This window comes from Diadema setosum, chromosome 2 (assembly GCF_964275005.1).
Source record: "Diadema setosum chromosome 2, eeDiaSeto1, whole genome shotgun sequence".
Classification (NCBI taxonomy): domain Eukaryota; kingdom Metazoa; phylum Echinodermata; class Echinoidea; order Diadematoida; family Diadematidae; genus Diadema; species Diadema setosum.
In genome coordinates, this window is record NC_092686.1 from 37,785,696 (window position 1) to 37,801,829 (window position 16,134).

General features: G+C 39.0%; 1 protein-coding gene across 1 annotated transcript; it reads right to left on the reverse strand.

Moving 5' to 3' along the window:
- Positions 1-11,453: 11,453 nt before the first annotated feature.
- LOC140244814 (uncharacterized) lies at positions 11,454-11,999 on the reverse strand. Its single transcript, XM_072324432.1, has one exon. It carries the CDS (start codon positions 11,997-11,999, stop codon positions 11,454-11,456), a length of 546 nt encoding a protein of 181 aa, XP_072180533.1.
- Between the last annotated feature and the right edge of the window lie 4,135 nt (positions 12,000-16,134).

A 16,134-nucleotide genomic window follows, 5' to 3' on the forward strand; every position in this document is an offset into this window, starting at 1 on the left:
TAGGGCCTAATGTATCACGATCGTAATTGTGCATAAAATCTAACGTCTGCACTTGGAAAAAGATTTTCAGAAAAAATGTACGGGGGGGGGGGGTATTCACCACACTGCCCTCCCCTCTCCAAGTCGCTGATCATTAAATTCACTTAGGATTTACCATGTATACTGTACACATACTATTAGACATAATAATACACATATTGTTCAGAGCTCTCTAAGTTACCAGGGCAGTCCATCTTACACAAGATAATTATGATACACATGAAATTTACACAGCTGCCTTGCTCTGTTTCCTCCACCTCGGCGTTCGGGAAGAATTTGGAGGTTTTCCTCTCCTGGAGGAAGGTCTTGTCCCCAATGGTGATAAATGTTTCGGTCTCGACAGTCACACAAGTAAGCTTTGTTGTGCCGATAGTAGGTTGTGTGAGAAAACAGATGACACTCATTTCCTGTGGCTCTGCGGATCGTGTGATTTCGATTCGCCTTGTTGTGGAAGGGTGCACGTTCTCTTCCGTCTCGCTGGCGCTTCCTTCCTCGCTTGTGCTTTCTTCACTTCCACTTAAGCTGTCATCATCAGATTCACTCTCTAGAAATCCCGTAATTAAGCCCTTTGTTATACTACGCCCCCTACGTTCGCGTTCAATATCACCAAGACAACTAACGGGTTGCCATAGAGCTGTATTTACATATCGCTATACAGCTCTATGCGGGTTGCACATCTAATACACAGGGGAACCCGCGAACTACAAACGGGACAGGGGGGGGGGTATTCACCACACTATGCACACGCACAACACACAACACACAGTGCATGCATTTCTCTGTGGCTGTCCTCGAGTGGACGTGAGGTGGAGCTACGCAACATGGTACCCCGGGTACTACGGTACCCGGGGGTAATGCATATGTCTTCCACAATACAGTACAATCCAATTGTCACAAACCTATCACCCACCCAGAAACAATGTAAACCTAAAAGAAAATCGAAATGAAATTTTACAATTTAAATGTGGTACCTCCCCAAAAAAGTGGTTTGTACTGCAGTAGTGGTAATTTATCAACATTCACAAGTACTTGTACTTGCTCACATATGCTACCCTAATCATTGTGACACTTCATTGAGTGACTTTTTCTCAAAAGTTCTTGACAGGTTTTCTTGAAATCTGCTGTTTTAGTTGTGGTACAATTTCCACTTCCATGTTGCCTCTCATTTGGCTTTTGTGTTGATGGAGCAAATCCAAAGTAGTTCATACAATGATGTTATTGAGGTGTCCAGAAAGCACCTGACATGTTCCAATAACCTACATGTAAGTGTCTGAAAGCTGCATTTGGGTTTGTTGGCAGCCTTGAAGTGCAGAAGTAGTATCTTGTAAAGACGGATGACTCGATCCCCATCACCCATCTGCCTTGCATCAGTAAAGTCCAGTGCCAGCTTTCCTAAAACCAATGCACAATGAGAGTAGTTCAGTAAATGATCATGGGCATCACTAGTTGCTGAAGGGGCAGAATTTTGCTGAAAGATCATTAACCTCAGAGTTATGTGACTTAACCTGATTCTTCAGAGTTTACAGTGTGTACAAATTTCTTCACACTGTCCCTCAGGAAATACTGTGTTCTATGTTCTTCAAAATATTGCAATACATATTCTGGAAACATTCCATTCGAAATTTTATACATGACATGTAATAATTGTTTATATAGTCAACCTCGTGTAAGTCGACATAATCGGACTGAGCAAAACACGTCAACTTACGCGAATGTCGACTTACACGTAAGTCGACATTTTGTCGACTTATAAATGAAAACTTATTTCCCCTGTACAGAGTAAGGTTTGGATCACGATGTGGATCGCTACCCAAATCTTCCTCCTTTTGCCGCGAAAACATGCCTACTGACATCAGCAACAATAATGTTTTAAATAAATCTCGCGCGGGTTAGTAATGACAACGCACAATTCCCAAATCTCTAGAGAGATTTTGAGAGAGCGGGATCGGAAACCTAGGCCCATTTCTAGACACTTAACGTTTTAAACTTGATTTGAAATATCAAACGCAAATTCCCCAAATTGCATTAAACTTTGCAATTTAAATTCAAGTGCATTGCTGCGAAGATATGCGTGTGATTTCGTATTATTCTGTCGAGATAATTTTTCAGTGCCGACCGAGTTAAAATATGTGTGATTTTCCTTCCCTAAGTCGCCATATTTGTTTTGCTTAAATTTCTATTTGCCATAATCTGAAAATGAATTGTTCTCGCGCTCCGATTCGCAACATTACCGCTCTGTACGGCGCGGGCCCGTCGGAAATAAAAAGAAGAAGAAAATTTTGTTCATCCGAAAACGACATCTTTCGGACTACTGTAACCTTCGTAAAAACAAACCTCTTTCCATTGTCGGACTAATTGAACTTTGGACTGAGATTTAAACCTTCGGCAAAGCAAACTTTAACAATAATTTGTTATCATTTTTTCATTGACATTTCGTGAAGCAGCATGCGTTTCGGTAGTTTGAAACGTGTAAATGTTGCAATGTCTTTCCTCTGCAAGTGCAGATATAAGTTCGGCCATGGCAAAAGTTCCGATACGAAATAAAAGATAATGCGAGTCTTTTCAATAATAACGCACTTCCGTAAATTTTTATGCGTTTAAACGCAGTTTCTAGTTTCGGACAAAAACCGCAAGTCTGTTCCGTGTGATTTGATGGATTTGCATTTGATTTTTAGAGTTGCGTTTAATTTTTGATTTTGCTTATGAAATAAAAAATAATGCAAGTCTTTTCAACAATAACAAACTTCCGTAGATGTTTAGAGATGCGTTTAAACGCACTTTCTTATAGTTTCGTACAAAAACCGCAAGTCTTCTCTGCAACGCTCTTGCGTTTAAATACAGCGTTACATGTGATTTGATGGACTTGCATTTGATTTTTAGAGTTGCGTTTAAACGTAATTGAGTTAAAAAAAGTTGCCTACAATTTTCTAGTTTGGTATGATCATCAAACGCAAGTCTTTTCAGTGTTCCGTGTGATTTGATGGACTTGCATTTGATTTTTAAAGTTGCGTTTAAACGCAATTGAGTTTAAGTTTCCTACAATTTTCTAGTTTCGTATGATTATCAAACGCAAGTCTTTTCAGCGTTCCGTGTGATATGATGGACTTGCATTTGATTTTCAGAGTTGCGTTTAATTTCTTATTTTGCTTACGAAATAAAAAAAGTAATGCAACTCTTTTCAACAATAACGCACTTCCGTAGATGTATAGAGATGCCTTTAAACGCAGTTTCTAGTTTCGTATGAAAACCGCAAGTCTTCTCTGCAACGCTCTTGCGTTTGAATACATCGTTGCGTGTGATTTGATGGACTTGCATTTGATTTTTAGAGTTGCGTTTAAATGCAATTGAGTTTCAGGTTCGTACAATTATTTTCTAGTTTCATATGATTATCAAACGCAAGTCTTTTCTGCAATGCACTTGCGTTTAAATGCAAAAGTTGCGTGTGATTTGATACACCTGCATTTGATTTTTTGAGTTGCATTATTAGTTGCATTTTAACAAATTTTCTAGAACGTGCCCAGGTTTCTTATGAATACTGCTTCGGAATAATTGACGTAAGAATATTCGGATTAACAAAAACATTAATTTCATGTTCGGATAATGAATACCTACTGGGACATATAGGTGTACAAAATTTATGCGTTTTGAGAATAACGAGAGGGAGAAAAGGGGTAAAGTGAACTGCCTTGGGTACTACATGTAATATTCCAGTGTAAATGAGTGTATGCCCTTTCTATTCTGGCATACAAGACAATGGACGCATGGCGCGAACACTACCGCACCGTACACTGTAGCGAATTGCCGAGTAGAAATGCAGCGAATCGGAGCGAGAAAACAGTTCCTTTTCAGAGAATGGCGATAAGATTTTGAGCGAAAAAAATTATGTCGACTTAGACGAGGGAATTAACACGTATTACAGCTTAGTTGGCACTGAAAAATCAGGTTGACTTACGCGAGTTGTCGACTTATAAATGTCGACTAAGACGAGGAAATTTTCAAGGAATAACAAAGGCAAAAATCAGGACTTTTTTATCGTGTCGACTTAAGCGAGTTGTCGACTTATGCGATGTTGACTTAAGCGAGGTCTACTGTATCTTCGTTTCTCCAAAGTATCTAATGACAAACGATTGTAGATTGCTGAGGTCGAGTACCTTGGTTCAACCAAAAGGACAGTTTTCAAAACTCTTGAATAATTTGCAACTTCTCAGAATAGTTTTTTTCGCAGATTACCCCATACAACGCTGCAATAATCGAATTTACTCTGAACAATGGACTTGTAAAATACAAGAGCATTTTTTGTCCCCGCCGAACGAGTTCGAGCAGGGGACTATGAAACGGGCTCCGTACGTGTGTGTGTCCGTGCGTCCGTCTGTCCGTCCGTGCGTCCGTCCGTGTGTGCGTCCGTGTGTGATCAAAATGTTCAATTTGCTACTTCTCTGTCATTTATGACCCAATTTTGATTCTGTTTGCTTTATATGATAACACTACATGGGAGCTTTAAAACTTCTACACAGAATTTCAGTTGTGACCTTTGACCTTGACCTTTGACCTATATTGTACATTTTGCTACAAAATGCTACTCCTTTGCCATTTCTAACCCGATTTCGATTCCGTTTGCTTTATGTGATGGCACTAGGTGAGGGCTTCAAAACTTCTACACAGAATTTTGACCTTTGACTTCTTTGACCTTTGACCTTGATTTTTGACCTATATTGTACATTTTGCTACAAAATGCTACTCCTTCGCCATTTCTAACCCGATTTCGATTCCGTTTGCTTTATATGATGGCACTAGTTGAGGGCTTCAAAACTTCTACACAGAATTTTGACCTTTGACTTCTTTGACCTTTGACCTTGATTTTTGACCTATATTTTGCATTTTGCTACAAAATGCTACTCCTTCGCCATTTCTAACCCGATTTTGATTCCGTTTGCTTTATGTGATAGCACTAGGTGAGGGCTTCAAAACTTCTACACAGAATTTTGACCTTTGTCTTCTTTGACCTTTGACCTTGATTTTTGACCTATATTGTACATTGGCTACAAAATGCTACTCCTTCGCCATTTCTGACCCAATTTCGATTCCATTTGCTTTATGTGATGGCACTAGGTGAGGGCTTCAAAACTTCTACACAGAATTTTGACCTTTGACTTCTTTGACCTTTGACCTTGATTTTTTACCTGTATTGCACATTTTGTTACAAAATGCTACTTCCGGCGGGGACATATATTACGCACCGCGTAATTTCTACTTTTCCTTGTTTTAGTTATACAAAATTGAATTCTTTTCAATAAATACAGACTTTTGTTTTCACTGTGCTTTATATCACCCTATCCACATGTTGGCTCTAATCAAGATGTTGGTCAAGATATTTACAGCAAGTAACAGAAGGAACCTCCGATTCATCAATGCTGATCCTCAACACCTTGTTCCTAATCCTCTTTGTGGAATCTATTAACATCACTTCACAATTTTTCTCGTTCAGAGCAAGTGAGTTTACTTCCAACCATTGTGACAAGAAAAAGGGAGAGAGAAAGAAAGAAAGGAAGAAAGAAAAATATGTTGTATTAACAAGGGCAGAGTATAAAAGGGCTATAAATGAAAGTGTTACAAAATTTCATAGTCTGAATTGTAAGGGGAATGTTGCCAGGATAAGGCACTATGAAAAAGATGACTGATGACACGCTAATTTGAGGATTGAGTTTGTTTTAATATTGGGTGGCATGCCAAGCAACCACCACGGAAATCCCCAAGGCACGGCAATGAATGTGAATCCTCTGATAGCAATTAACAGAGGTGCATACTGCCTCCCAACAAATCCACAAAAGGGTTTTGGGGGGGGGGGCATTCTGGGGCATCCCTGTGACCCTTGCATGTGCAGCAGGAGAACCTTCCCTGCTGCACTGATTTGCAAGGAGGATTTCAATAAAGAGAGCTGCTTACCCCAGTACTGAACAGGGGAGGTATAAGCCAATGCAATATTCCCAAAAGCGTGAATATTACAGTTGCATGTGAGTCTGCTTAACTCATCCATCTCCTCCTCCCCCCACAAATAACAGCATGTTCAAGGTAAATCCCCACCGACACTGGCCAGCACCTTTTCCCAGGACTGTCTGTTGTCGAAAATCAGGCGGGGTTTATACAATATTTGATTATCCAACTAGTAAGACTAACAGAGAGCATGCTCTTTCTCTTTAAACTACAGTAATGATGAGATATATTGGGGTGGCAATTTCCAGATTTTCCTCTATGCTACCAAATATGTAACAATGGTATATGTCAATAGCTCAACCAATCATACCTTGTCAAATATCTCTCATTCGAAGGTAATGCTGCCACCAGGTTTGTTGAGGTAAATCATTCCTTTCCAATGACATAACTTCCCTTATTTGCCAGTAGATCGAAAGAGAGAGACAGACAGACAGACAGAGAATAACTAGAATCTATTCATAACAAATGGTCATGGGATGATGGTCTTGTTCTGTTTTCTAAGATTATGGTTACTACTACTCTTAGATTAGTTCACATGTCATGGTTTACCAACTGCAACTACAGATCACCATATAGACTTTCAGTCGTTCATGACACAACACTTGACTTCCTTCTTACTAAGTCTGAACAAGCAAGAATTGAATTTACAACAAACTAGAGTTGTGTACAATTTGAAACCTGGCATTTGTATCCATCCTACTACCATTGTTTATATGTTGTACCCCAATTATTAAATTACCTTTTAGAGAAGTATGAATGCATAAAGTCTTATTTCCATTTAACATCATTCATTTCATTCATTTCATTTCATTTCATTTCAGTCTTTATTGTCAATTTCATGGATATTTGTTTTGTTCACATGCTTCTTACAAAACAGACAAATATACAATACACAATAACATTGACAACATTCACAAGACATATCAAACATCATAAAGGCATCTTTTTGCCAACACTATAATACAGAAAAACATTATATCTACTCACCAATTTTCAAACATTCAGCCTATCAATATATCTTTATCTTTAACTGTAAATACAACAAAACTGATATGGGTAATTTGTTTCCGTATATTTCTTACACAATACAGTGGACTCCCGTTATAACGAAGTCCTCGGGACCGGCAGTTTTCTTTCGTTATAACGAAATTTCGTTATAACCGAATGAATAAACAATAAAAATACATAGAGTTGATAATGTTGCGGCCCTAAATTTAATTTCGTTGTAACCGGAATTTCGTTATAACCGTGTTCGTTATAACGGGAGTGCACTGTATACAGAATCCTGCAAATTGTTCATCCATAATCAAAGAATGAAATGAAATACACATACCAAAAAAAAAAAAAAAAATCTCACTCTAATCTAATTCTCTCCTCTCCCTGCTCAACAAATTTCATTAATCATAATTTACATAAACATCATCAGCTACACTAATCCAAAACCTTCCATACAACCTCCAGCTCAATCTATACATCCCTCCAAACTTTCCTAAACCACACCACATTTTCAATCAACCCAATCAATTAATCCAAAAATCCAATCATTATCATTTTTTATCTACATATCCCCCCCCCCCAAAAAAAAAAAATCCATACCTTCTCACCAACCTCATCATTACATTATATCAATTTAAACCCTATTAATCAAATTAATCAATTCAATAAACATTATTATTATTATTATCATGATAATTATTTTACCTAAATACTATACAAAATCTATACTTTCTCTCCAACCTTATTATAACATCATTACCATTTAAAACCCTGCTAATCAAATTAATCAATTCAGTAAATATCATCATATTCCTACATATTTATAATACATACTGTATATATATATATATATGCATGTATACAATGAATAATGTACAATACAATACATGCACATGAATAATTTTCCAATAACATGTGAGCTATTACGAAGAAAAAAAAAAAACCCACCGTATTCATCAAAATTACACAACATAACAAAATAATAAAACACATCTTTCATCATCATCAATAATCCATTAACTTTATATCTTGCAGAAACCCGAATGAAAACTGTAAGTACAGCGTAAGATTAAATTAGAACTGAACGTGCAACACTGTATTGAAGGGGGTTCTTTATTTACATGTCTTGAGAATACCATAACGCAATGCATATAAAATATTCTACAGATCATTTGATAATCGGATGGAATAAGGCACAAAAGAATTCAAGTAACGGGATGTTCTTGCTCTAATTGATTTAAATCTCCTTCCACTCCTCAACATGCTGTATTGATCATTGAGTGGATGGGTACAGTCGGCTGCAATGGAGCGGGCTTTATTCACAGCCCTTTCTTTACAAACGTTGTTTAGGTCAACTCTGATTTTGGTTATATTTCCTGCCTGTTTTACAGCTCTGTGCACTTTAACCAAATCCTTTTGTTTCGCATTGTTGAACCACACAGCACTATCATGGGTAATTATGCTCTGGATTACTGATGTGTAAAAAAGCCAGAAGATTTTTTCATTCACATTGAAGTGCTTCAGTTTGCGTAGAAAGTACAGTCTCTGATTACATTTCAGGGTCACAGCTTTTGTTTGATCTTCCCAGTTTAACTGATTATCAATTTCAGTATTACTACATTATGTGTGAACTTTGATATCAATTTTAGGTTTTGGTGTCTTTAAACTTTGTTAAATTACTGGTCCACCTTTCAAGATGTTAACTTTACACTGTTCCTGGCATTTTTCTCCAATCTGCAGACTGCAAACAGTCTTCCTTTACATTTCTCCATTACAAAGTTCAGCTCTATAAAATATGCAAATAGCAAGAAAAAATAACATGCATCATTCTGCTAGTCTCATGACACTATCCGGATCTCGCCCCGCCAGGGTTTTGAACAAAGTGCACACTCCCAGATACATCTCTAAGCCTTGTATACAGTTCTTTGCAAAGATTTGTACTCACTCTGTCGGTGTCAGGCCTACTTCTTAGAGATCATCTCACTGCCTGGTATCCAGGTGATAGCATAGCCTAGAGTGGGTCACACTCCTACCTATTATACCGTTGGTGCGACACAAATACTTCTCTCAAATAGTCATCTTCTGACATTACGTCATTTCCATTAATATGACGCTTACAGTGCACTAGTCAAGCCTACTCTAGGCACACTTGATTTAGACGCTTGTTTAATTCACTAATGAGTGTAAGAACAGATAAACAATATAAAAGGGGGAGGAAAGGACTGCAGTTTGTCATAACCACATCATAGGACATCAATCGGCAGATTGCAGCTAAACCCTTCAGCATCTATGAGACTCAGCCTTCAGCTAAGCATCAATCTAGTCTTTAATCTCAAATCCAGTCTCTGATACAGCTAGCATCATCACCACTGCTGGCTTGACATTGTAGCAGACATCATTCATCAAGCTGTAAATCCTATCGTCACCCTTTTGTTTCATCAAGGAATGAAAAGGGGGAGGAAGGGGGAAGAGGAATCTGTCCAGTGCTCATCACTAGACCACGCCTATAATCTATCTGGTAGTTTTGATAATAAGCACTACTAATACTAAGGTACAATTTTTTATCTCCATAAGATGGTAAATTAGAATCTACTCCACATTATCTGGTAGTTTGAATGATAAGCACTACCAATACTATGGTACAATTTTTTATCTCCATATGATGTTAAATTAGAATCTACTCCACATCTCATTGTCATCATGAAACTTTCGAAGTTCACACTTCTCTGAAAATGTCAAAGTCCTATCATAGTAAAATATTCTAAATTCTCACTTCTGTGAAAATGTCAAAGTCTTGAAAGTCTCATAAGAGAGTATAACTGGACAACACTAGAACTAGAATTCTGCAAGTTCCAAACACAAGTTACAAATCTGGGTAGCAACAATCTGGATAACAACAATTAAACTGATCCTATGGGACAACATTCACCACCCCTATCCCAGGTTCCAAGACCTTGGTATGCATCATCAGCATCTTTCTCTTCAATGAAGAAAATTATGACCTTTTTCTATGACTTTGCCTTAGGGATTGTGAGCATTTAACAGGAGAATTTCATTGAATAACTGGTACACAAGTGATAATCCATATTTCTATACATTGCAGCAATATTGAACATTGGGATTATCAAATACCATGGTAAATATATAACATACTTGTCCCTACTTTGCTGAGAAGCAAAGAATTTATTTTCAGCCTAAGTCAACAAGGGAAAGAAATCCAGATTCACTATCTGTCTTCTCAATAGAATTCACTATTTCCAATTTCTTAAATGGAAAGATCATAAAAAAATATTCCTAATTTATTTGTTTGTAGTCTCATATCTCAGGTGATGAATTTCTAAAAGTGCTAACAACAATTGAGAGACTTAAACAATATTAGATTTCTCTAACTTATAGCCTCAGGATCAGAGAACACTGATCAAATAGCATCAGGGAACATCAACATCAAAGGCATCAAGATCATCATCATCACCAGAGTAAAAATTTAAGTTGTTTTGAGTTAAATGGGTTCTGCCTAATTTTGCAGTTTTCTCAACAACAACAACAAAAAAAAAAAAAAAATCATTGGTTATGATATCCTATACTGCATAAGTACAATTAAATGTATGTCTTCATATGTTTAATCAAATGTGTAGTATACCTATAAAGGAATTTATTTAAATACATTATTTTCTTTTTAGGACTAGTGGCTTTAAAAACTTCTAGTTTAGGATAAAGAAAACTGAGAGTGTTAGGTAGGGAGAATCGGGTCTAACTAGAAAAGCATTTAAAAACAGTGGAATGAATGCATTAGGGCTATCTAGATCTAAATCACAAATTCAGTTCATCATATCTAAATATAATGCTTTAATTCACTACAAAAATGTAGTGTAACAAAGAAATAGAGGATTGAAATATGATATAAATAAACCCTCTAATTTGTGGTCCTTGCTGCTCAATTCTAAATGTCATAATCTAATAATATTTTATTTTCTGAACCAATGTTCAGTTCTATTTCGCTTATGATAAGTAAGAATAAGTGTAGCTGCCAGAGTATAGATCAGATATTCTGGTATATATTCCATAATACTTATTCAATAAAATTGCTACAGAATAGAGTGTAGGCCCTTACACCTATCTTTATACTGAGTTAAACATCAATACTGCCTAGGTCTAAAATGTTTCGAATATGTATTTCGGAAATCATGAAAAGTGATGCATTTCAATAATTGTCTGAAGTAGTATTTTACATTCCAACATGTTCCTTCATAGTCTTCAACTTTTCAGTTGCAACTGTTCATGAAGATTGACTTTTGAGTGTACCGTTACTCATTTTCACTCATTCATCCTACTGTGGAAGTTTGATCATTCTGTCTTGCCACGGCACGAATCCTGCTGGACTGTTGAAGTATAATTTCAAGTACTCCCTCTACTCTACTTCTTTGCTACTATGGTGTCTCTGTTTGGTCCTCGCACGACTTCAATGTCCTGCATATTGACAGATTTCTCTCCACGTGCCTGGGATGAATAGTCGTCTTCAGTGTCAAGTTGTGCATTCTGCAGTCAGGGTATTCTCTTCTCATGAGGTTGTGGAGGCAGATACAGGTTTTAATGATAAGTCTGACTGTATCTGGACCTTGCATCATTGTGGTGAGAAGTACCTGCACCGCTGGGCCACTATGGCAAATCCATTCTCCCAACACTCGCCTCCCCCTGGATATTCTATAGTTGGTGATTAACTCCTCTTCAGTCAGACCTCTGTGGGAGAATGGCTTCATCAGGTAGGTTCTCAGGCCAAAGGCATCATCTCCTAGCAGGAAGTATGGCATGTCTTGGTCATCATTCGGCATGGGATCTGGATCTGGAAAGTCAATAATTCCATCTTCCAAACACCCCTTCAACTCTGATGCATTGTAAATCTGTGCATCCGACATCGATCTGTGGCCACCAACGTCAATCCACACAAATTTGAAATCAGCATCCACCAAAGCCATCAGCACCACGGAAAAGAAACCCTTTTATGTAACTAAAATACAGGGAACCTGAGCCAGGTGGCTTTCTGATACAGACATGTTTTCTATCAATGGTGGCACAGGCATGTTGGACATTCTACCCCTTTAAGAATTCATCAGCAAGTGGTCACCATTCATCTGGTGTTACCGGACAGGAGATTACTTCATCTTTCAATACATAGACAATGGCTTGACAGACTTCTGGTATGAAGACGGAACAGGTGTAGCTGGCAGCTCTGAAGTCGTACTGGAGGGTTGAATACTTGTCACCAGATGCTAAAGTGGCGTATTGTTGAAGTGAGTTTCAGGCTGGGTTCCAGTGCTTTCCTGTTGTCGGTGTCTTGTTTGGTTATTATTGGACCACCTCTATTGAGGAGTTCATCAAACATGTCAGGAGGCATTCTCAGGAAATGGAGGAATGACTGCTGATCTTTAATTTTTGTGCTGATAGAAGAATCACCTTGAGTGGTTGAACACAGCATTGTGTAGTATTTAATAAGCAACTAGAGCAATTCGACTGCTACACAGTCGATGGACATGCCTCCGCCATATCTTGCCAATTCTGTGACCAGCAATACTTGTGATCCGGCACTGACCCTAAAATCTCATCAGTTCATTAGTTCATTTCAGTGCATACCGATACCAAGTATTAACAAAATCGCTTCAACGGCTGAGAGATCTGATGAGAGTAGCAGTGTTTTTCATACAGGTACTCTTTAAAGTGATGAAATGATCAACACACCTAGCTTTGATGCCCTTGCACTAGTACATAATTGTCCCCGCCGAACGAGTTCGAGCAGGGGACTATGAAACGGGCTCCGTACGTGTGTGTGTCCGTGTGTGTGTCCGTCCGTGTGTCCGTCCGTGTGTCCGTGTGTCCGTGTGTGCGTCCGTGTGTGATCAAAATCTTCAATTTGCTACTTCTCTGTCATTTATGAGCCAATTTTGATTCTGTTTGCTTTATATGATAGCACTACATGGGAGCTTTGAAACTTGTACACAGAATTTCAGTCGTGACCTTTGACCTTGACCTTTGACCTATATTGTACATTTTGCTACAAAATGCTACTCCTTCGCCATTTCTAACCCGATTTCGATTCCGTTTGCTTTATGTGATGGCACTAGTTGAGGGCTTCAAAACTTCTACACAAAATTTTGACCTTTGACTTCTTTGACCTTTGACCTTGATTTTTTGACCTGTATTGTACATTTTGCTACAAAATGCTACTCCTTCGCCATTTCTAACCCGATTTCGATTCCGCTTGCTTTATGTGATGGCACTAGGTGAGGGCTTCAAAACTTCTACACAGAATTTTGACCTTTGACTTCTTTGACCTTTGACCTTGATTTTTGACCTATATTGTACATTGGCTACAAAATGCTACTCCTTCACCATTTCCAACCCGATTTTGATTCCATTTGCTTTATGTGATGGCACTAGGTGAGGGCTTCAAAACTTCTACACAGAATTTTGACCTTTGACATCTTTGACCTTTGACCTTGATTTTTGACCTATATTGTACAATGGCTACAAAATGCTACTCCTTCGCCATTTCTAACCCGATTTCGATTCCGTTTGCTTTATGTGATGGCAGCAGGTGAGGGCTTCAAAACTTCTACACAGAATTTTGACCTTTGATTTCTTTGACCTTTGACCTTGATTTGTGACCTGTATTGTACATTTTGCTACAAAATGCTACTTCCGGCGGGGACATATATTACGCACCGCGTAAATTCTACTTTTCCTTGTTTGCATGTGAATTTCTTGTTGACATCTGTGCTGTCCAGCGGTGCCCATCCATGTTTCGCAGTCAGTGTGTGAAGGTACCGTCTCCAGCATTTTTGCAATGTCTGCAGAGGATATTTGTTTTCTGACTGCTGTGAGCTGGTGGCATTGCTCGCCTGATGGCAGCTCTTTTGGAATTGAGCTTTCTGCTGGCAATTAAACATTGCACCTTGTCCATGTTTGTTTGTTTGTTTTTTGTCCTGGGAATCTTCTATTTCTTTAAGATCGCTCCATCACTTTTCAGTTTTCTCAACTCAGTGATGGTTTGCTGTTTATGGACAACCTCTTGTAGCGTAGACTCACATGAAGGCATATTGGTCGCGGGCTTCCCATCTCAACTTTGACTTTTCCTGGCAGCAGATCACTGGTTGTGAGGCAGTAACTCCAGAAAGAGTTTGAGGGCTTCCTGGTGGATGACTTCAAGTTTCACCTCACCTTGATCTAGTTGAATCTGACACAATTCCCTCCTCACCCATGCCCCATTCTCAAAATTGGTTTGTCAGGGCCTTGTTGTGAAGTTGTCCAAGAGCTTGTGATTGGGTTTGGGTCTCTGCACCCTTCTCCATTATGGAGAAGGTGCATAGAAAACCCCTGTACATGTGAACCACTAAAGTCACATAGCGATTCCCCCTTCCACTGTACCATATTGTGGAACTGACTACTGAGACTTTTGGTAGTTTTTTGGAACCCAAAACACAACTCCTGTGACTTTACCATCTCAAAATAATTTTGCCTCCTTTCCTCTGGTAAGTATGTGGCCTCTTCCCATGCTGGCCCAGCAAGGAGGTCAAGGAGGAGTTTAGCCTTGTTGCTATCCCTAAGTCTGTTTTGTCCTGTCACTTCCTTGAACATTTCCAGCCACTCAGATACGGACAACTCACCCGATTACTGAGGAATCTGCAGGACTTGATCAGATGGTTGTGGAAGATACTGAAAATCTGACAGACTGCTATCAAAAGGAACTGGCCCAGTAGCTCCATGTCGGAAACCTGAGTTGCAGTTCCTGGGCCCGAAGCAGAGTTAGAGGGATCCATTTTAAAAAGCTTGAGAGGGTAAGACTAAAGAGGGGATAAAAAGAATGCAAATCACCAAAGGTGATGTCAACAAATAGTCGCAGCTTGATCTTGAGTTTCTGAGGTGGGCGCATTTGGAATGTGATTGGCGACTCGTGCCTCATCTTTAGCTTGCTTCATCTTCATTGCTATGCAGGACTTCATAACTAGTCCATGATTGTTCCAGATGGTAGAAATACTTGGGAATGCCAACTGCATGCCCATCTTTTTTTATTTGTTCTCTGTCGAAGTGCTGGGAACACAATCGGGCACGATCGAACCATGATCTGGAACTTATCCTGTCTTTGAAGCAACTTCTTTCAAGTCGCATGTGCTGTGGAGCACCCGGAAACTTCACCCACGTCTCGCATCCAGGCATATTTCTGTAGATTTTTTCGCTTACTGTCATGAGACCAACTCATTGCAGCTTTGCAGTGACAACCCACAGTCATATTTACAGCAATTTCGCTAGAATGGAGAAATTTCAAATCATATAAAAGCTAGAATTCAAGTCGAGGAAACGGTAAGTACACACTAGAATACATTCGGTCGGCTGTATAGCTGTGAGCTGTATGTAAAGATTATTCGCATATCACGCGCGTACAAATGGAAGTGACTTTGCTCCCCAAACTATCCCATCTCATGCACCATAAATGACACTTAAATCAACATCTGGGTACTTCTTGTCGAGCCCACCGGAGGTGAGGGGAGACTAAGGGATCGCCTGCGGCGTCTGTCCATCCGTAACACTACAAAAACTTCAATAACTCTTTACTCTGGGCTTCAATTTGCAATCAAACTTTGAGGCAACATTTACTGCCAAAGCTCCAGTACATGTAAATCAATGGTGGGAACCTGCTGAATGATATCCAACATGATGTCATAAAAAAAACAGAGCCATTTGTAAAGCTGCCTGTCAAATGGAAGGCAACTGTCAGCTTCCAGCAACTTGTGATGCCACCCAACATGAAAACTAGGGCATGATCTGTATTCCCATTGTGTTCAGGAAGAGTTACATTTGCTGACAAATCACCACTTGGTAGATCAAATTCTGCCCTTGACGTCAGCAACCTTTCGTCTGGAGTAAGGCAACACATAAGTTCCTTGCAACTGATTGACAAAATACCCTACATCGTAAATAAGCACTGAATTGATCAGTGTCTCAGTAGTAGCCATGATAAAAAAATCATGGGCATACTGGAGTAGGATTCGAACCTACGAAATCCTGATCTCCGGACAGGCGCCATCTCGATGTTGAGCAATTTGGCAATCAGTTGCA